This window comes from Cebus imitator, unplaced genomic scaffold, assembly GCF_001604975.1.
Source record: "Cebus imitator isolate Cc_AM_T3 unplaced genomic scaffold, Cebus_imitator-1.0 Scaffold103, whole genome shotgun sequence".
Lineage (NCBI taxonomy): Eukaryota > Metazoa > Chordata > Mammalia > Primates > Cebidae > Cebus > Cebus imitator.
In genome coordinates, this window is record NW_016107418.1 from 6,236,541 (window position 1) to 6,242,540 (window position 6,000).

General features: G+C 36.3%; 1 protein-coding gene across 1 annotated transcript in view; it reads right to left on the minus strand.

Moving 5' to 3' along the window:
- RNF17 (ring finger protein 17) overlaps positions 1–6,000 on the minus strand; it is a 104,689-nt gene that overhangs the window by 48,188 nt on the left and 50,501 nt on the right. The window contains exons 17-18 of the mRNA XM_017537548.2: positions 2,578–2,693; positions 1,181–1,301 (exon numbers count right to left, since the gene is read on the minus strand). Of these exons, the coding sequence (XP_017393037.1) occupies positions 1,181–1,301; positions 2,578–2,693 (237 nt within the window). The remainder of the gene's footprint in view (positions 1–1,180; positions 1,302–2,577; positions 2,694–6,000) is intronic.

Below are 6,000 nucleotides of genomic sequence, written 5' to 3' on the forward strand. Positions count from 1 at the left end.
GTCTCATGTATCCTGCACATATATTCATTAAACCCAACCCAGCCAGTGTGTGTTACAGCTTTGGAACTGATAAAAAATACCAGATAAAAAATAGATTCCTGGTCAGGCACAGTGGCTAACACCTGTAATCCCAGCACTTTGGGAGGCCGAGGAAGGAGAATTGCTTGAGCCTAAGAGTTCGAGACTGGCCTGAGCAACAAAATAAGATCCCATCTCTACAAAAAAATTAAAAAAACAATTAGCTGGCCATGGTGGTGTACGCCTGTGGTCTCAGCTACATGGGAGGCTAAGACAGGAGGGGCACTTGAGCCCTGGAGGTTGAAGCTGCAGGGAGCCATTCTTCACAGCTTTGTACTCCACCTTGGGTGACAGAATGAGACCCTGACTCGAAAAACAAAAAAACATGCCAGATTCCCAATCCCCCTATCTAAAACCCTTGGGGCAGGCATGTTTCAGAATTCAGAATTCTTCTAATTGAGAAAAGAAGCTTGGCACCTATACTGTATATATAGGTATATACTGTATATATACCCCCAGCAGAGTCTGGGGCAGCAGCCCACAAACAAACATTCTCTTGAAGTAAAATATGAATATTCACCACAAAAGAGATAAAGACTATACAGTCTCATGCCAATTCAGAACAAATTTTGCTACTGAACTTTTGATTCTCAGAACCTGTTAGGTTACAAAATTGTGGGCTAGTGGTCAGATTACATTTTGGGCCCAACTGCTCCAAAAAACGAAAAGCTTTGTTCAAAATATGCTGAGAACCCACAGTTGAATTTGCTTAAGCCAGTGTGACAAAAACAGCAATCGAAAACGATTTACCAATCATGTCCCACCTCCCCTCTTTGCTGGAAATTAAAAGTTAGCATCTACTATGTCAAAGACAAGGACAGAGCACTAGCAAAAACGCAAACAAATAAAAGAAGTTAATTCCTGGCTTTAGGGCTTTCAAGCGGTCATGTCAAAGATAACTTAATCTTTATTGTGATTTTTGCCCTGATGACTTTAAGAGCTCACAAAAGACATAATTCCATTGTACCTAATTCTCAACAAACCATAACTCTCACCACTACTACTGATGGCACACTGAATTTATTCTAAGATTTGAAAAGTGTTATTCATGTTATTATTTAAAATTATATGTGATTACATAACAAGTAAAAATGGAACTTACTGATAACTGAACATATCATAAATTTATCTTGAGCCTTTTGTTCAAATTTTTCTTTAGCTTCTTTGGACCACTGCATTGCCCTTTTATATGGTTCAATATAGGCCAGCTTACATTTAATTGCCTGTGTCAGACAAAATTCCACCATTAAGATAAAAATTCAATTTCTACCTACTTTTTGGAATTAAAGTTTTATGTAAGTGTGTACAAAACTAATCTTTATATTTGAATTTAATACATATTAGAAATACATGATGTGTGAAGGAGTCTGTAAAAGCACTTTATAAACACGAATCATTGAAATTAGCAGAGAATTTGGCTAAATGAACTGCTGTACATTCACATACTAGAATAACAAGCGTTCATTAAAGTTACTTATGATACATTAATTACTTGTACAGGATGGTTTATAGTCTGATTCTATAACTGTTGAAAACACAGAAGATTCATCTAGAAGTATACATAACAAAAATATTGAACAATGATTGAGTGATTCTCCCTTTTGCTCATTTCTTTTGGGTTTTGTTTTTTTGTTTTGTTTTGTTTTGTTTTTAGATGGAGTCTCGCCCTGTCACCCAGGCTGGAGTGCAATGGAAGGATCTCGACTCACTGCAACCTCCGATTCCCAGGTTCAAGTGATTCTCCTGCCTCAGCCTCCCGAATAGCTGGGATTACAGGCATGCACCACCATGTCCAGCTAATTTTTTGTATCTTTTTAGTAGAGGCAGGGTTTCTACTAAACCCCGTTGGCCAGTCTGGTCTCGAACTTTTGACCTTGTGACCCACCTGTCTTGGCCTCCCAAGGTGTTGGGATTATAGCCATAAGCCACCAAGCCTGCTTATTTGTATTTTAAAGTTTTTTTTTTTAAATAATACTACAGATTTCCTAAAATGAAAAACATGACTTAAAAACAACAGAGAGTATATAATTAGAAAATAAGGCCTGTTCTTACCCTTCTTTCAGAATACTACCACTCCCCAGAGATAAGCAAGGTTCAGAGTCTTTTATATATTGTCCCGGGCTTCTCTATTGCAAACACATATATACTTAAGCATAAATGTGATCACAGTGAAAAGTACCTCTGAGATAAGCATTTTTACCTTGATATATCATGAACATGACTCTTACCAAATATAGGATCTCAAAATGATATATTAAAAGCTGTCAACAAGTACTTAAGACACAAATGTACATGGTTAATGTTTTAATATGGTTATTTACCATGATATACATATTACTTCTTCAGTAGTAACCATAGCAATATTTATCTACAGTCCTTGTATCAGAAACTAGACAAAAATGGTAGTTAACATTTCTATGGTGAAAATAGCTTCTAAAAATACTTCTGTATTCCTGTATGCTAATATTCCAGCTCTAGAATTCATAATAAGTAGATTACCTTTTCTGGGGGATTCAGAAACTCATCTTTTATTTTACGGATGTCTTTAATTGTTATTTTTGCAGTATTACCGAAGTCCACATATTTAACTTCAACTTCCCGATGTCCAGGCAATCCTTGAAAAATTATGAAATCAGAAATTACAAACCTGGAAAGCAAATAGAATTATCTAGAAAAATTTAGATTGGTTTATAGTCAACTAGATTAGAATACTTTTAGGTTCAATATACAAATTTAACTACTAATTTTTTTAAATGTAAAATATATTTCAAATATGTGAACCTCGAAATCATCCATAATGCAAACTTGTAAGAATTAAAAACTAGCATTTTTAAGATATTTGAAGGATATGAATATATGATTTTGGCTATTCAAAGGATAGCCAAAATCAGGATAACAAAATCATATGGCAGGTGGTATAAAAGTTAATAAATAGGCTTCGAGTCAGACTAACTAGTTTAGAACTCTAGCTCCATCACACTAAAATTCTAGGTGACCTCAAGGAAGCTAATTAATATCTCTAAGATATTACCCTGAGCAAGTTGCTTTTTCTAAACCTCATTACTTCATCTGTAAAAGGGGTATACCAATATAATCTAATTTCACAAGACGTTTTTGGAGGGTTCGCCTATTTAAAAAGCACAAGGTACAAAGTGAGCACTTAATACAGGTTTATTGTTAGTCAATATAGTTTATCAAACAAGGCAAAAGATTCAACAATCAAACTAAAGATTCATTCATATAACAATATCTGTGAATTTTTGAAAAAACATACTTGGGCATATTGCAAAAAAACAAGTAGAGACAGACCTCTATGTCAGTCTAGTCTCTGTACTTTAAAGAAATCTCTGGAAGTTTCAAACACACAGAAGTTTTAAAGAAAGACCTACCTCATGCTAACATGAGTATTCGAAAATACTCAAAATACATGGTTTTCAAAGTTAAAGACTAATACCATTTATATCATTTTAATATGGAAAAATGTCCAGTATTCTGTGCTCCTTGGCAGAAGTAGAAGCAAGTGGCACAGCACTAGCACTCACTCAAGATGAGACTTCAAACAACATAGGCCCTACAGTAGGAGATATCCATGATAATTGAGAAGATATGTATTATTATAAGGCCAAAAGATGGGGGAACATCTCCGCACTTCCACTGGAATCCCCCTACTAGAAGGATGTTCTCAACTCTACCAACGCCATTAGATTCTTACTCTTCGTAAAGTCTCTGAATAGAAATCTAGTTTTAAACAAATAGATGGCTATGGAATGGAATGTAAAGAATGTTACTATTTTATCCACATTATCACAAGAACAGAGTCAGACATGGAAGGTCTCAAATTTCCCCATTTATGTTCTCTGAGGAAACTACTGGAAGATGGCTCCACACAGAAAATGGAATTAAACTGAAGAGGTAAACATGGCATCCAGAAAACAAGGGATCCAATACTGGAGAACAATGACGTGTATGGCCAACCAAAATAAATTTCCAGAATAAAAAATGTGTAGTAAGCCTAGAGGGCAAGCAGACCAATTGGAGAAGATAAAGGATGTTTTTGGCCACATGTGATGGCTCACACCTGTAATTTCAGTGCTTTGGGAGGCCAAGGCAGGAGGATCGTTTGAGCCCATGAGTTTGACCCCATCTCTACAGAAAATAAATTAGCCAGGCATGGTGGCAAGTGCCTGTAGTCCCAGCTACTCTGGGGGCTGAGGTGGGAGGATTGCTTGAGCCCAGGAAGTGGAGGTTCCAGTGAGCCATGATCATGTTCCACTGCACTCTAGCCTATGTGACAGAGCAAGACCATCTTAAAAAGGATGTTTTCATGGTTTAAAAAAAAAAAAAGATCAAACTAACATTTATCTTGAGAAGTCTAGTCATGTGGAAAATTGTTTCAAACTATTAAAAATACGCTCACAAATGGAAAGAAAATAAAGCAAGTGAAAAGTGAACATAATTATGAACTCACAATAGAATTAAACAAAGTATACTTTATGTCTTTACTTACACAGAATGTGAATCTAATGAAAATCTGTGATACAACTATAGAAAAGAGAGAAATGAGGACAAAAGGGCCATGGAGATCCAAAACTTGTCTAACAGAATAACAGGTAATATCTAAAACTAAAGTGTCAACTTAAGTATTACATATTATTAGAAGAAATAACCCAATAAATAACAAAACAGCTTAAAAAATGAGAAATAATTGCCTTCAAACAGGGAAGTGGAGTGTGTTTTTCAGCATATTTAACTTTTAAATCAGGCAGATAAAAACAAGCTACTATTCACCAAACCAAGTATCATCTTCAAGGTGGAGTTCAACAGAGCCACAGAAGGCACAGGAAAATGGGCCAAACAAATCACTCATACATTTCTATTAGCACCCCAAAAGTGATGCTAACAGAAATGAAGAAGTAGTAGAATTAGCACCATGGACACTCCATCTTCCCCAAGATGGGCCTTACTGTTCACCAAACAAGATATGATTTTCAAGCCAATCATCCTAATTTGAAAAGCAGTTGCAAAGTCCTTAGTGCCGTGAAAAATGCCTTTGTTTGCTCCAAAGATATTTACCAAACTATACAGCGTTATCTTCATTGCAATAGTTCGAATGTTTTTGTCTCTAACATTCATGTTGAAACTTAACCTCTATTGCAGCAGTACTTGGGAGGTGAATAAGTCATGAGGGCTCTGCCCTCATAAATGGGATTAGGTGCCCTTATAAAAGGGCTTGGGGATGGGAGTTTGCCTTTCTTTTTTGCACTTACGGAATCAGAGGACACAGCACCAAGGCATTATTTTGGAAACAGAGACTAAGCCCTCAATATAACAGTGCCTCGATCTTGGGACTTTTTAGACTCCAGAACTGAGAAGTTAATTTCTATTGTTTATAAACTACCCAGTCTGTCGTATTTTATTACAGCAGCACAAACAGACTAAGACATTGATAAGAACCACATTTGAAAATTTTTAGTTAGTTCAAGTCATGAACTACTAACAAAATTAAACTCAATGGTGACAAATGAAGGATAGAAAGCTCAGGATGAAAGAATAGTTTCAACACAAACAGAACTGGTTATATATTAGGAGTAACTTGTAAAGATCTTACATTATCTTAATAATGGAAAAAACATTTTAAACAGTGTCAAACTAAATTTTTAAAAATTTTGCTGGGCACAGTGGCTCACACCTGTAATCCTAGCACTTTCAGAGGCCGAGGCAGGCGGATTATTTGAGATCAGGAGTTCAAGACCAGCCTGACCAACACAGCGAAACCCCGTCTGTACTAAAAATACAAAAAAAATTAGCCGAGTGTAGTGGCACATGCCTGTAATCCCAGCTACTCAGGAGGCTGAGGCAGGAAAATCACTTGAACCCAGGAAGCCGAGGTTGCAGTGAGCCAACATCAAGATCGCGGCATTG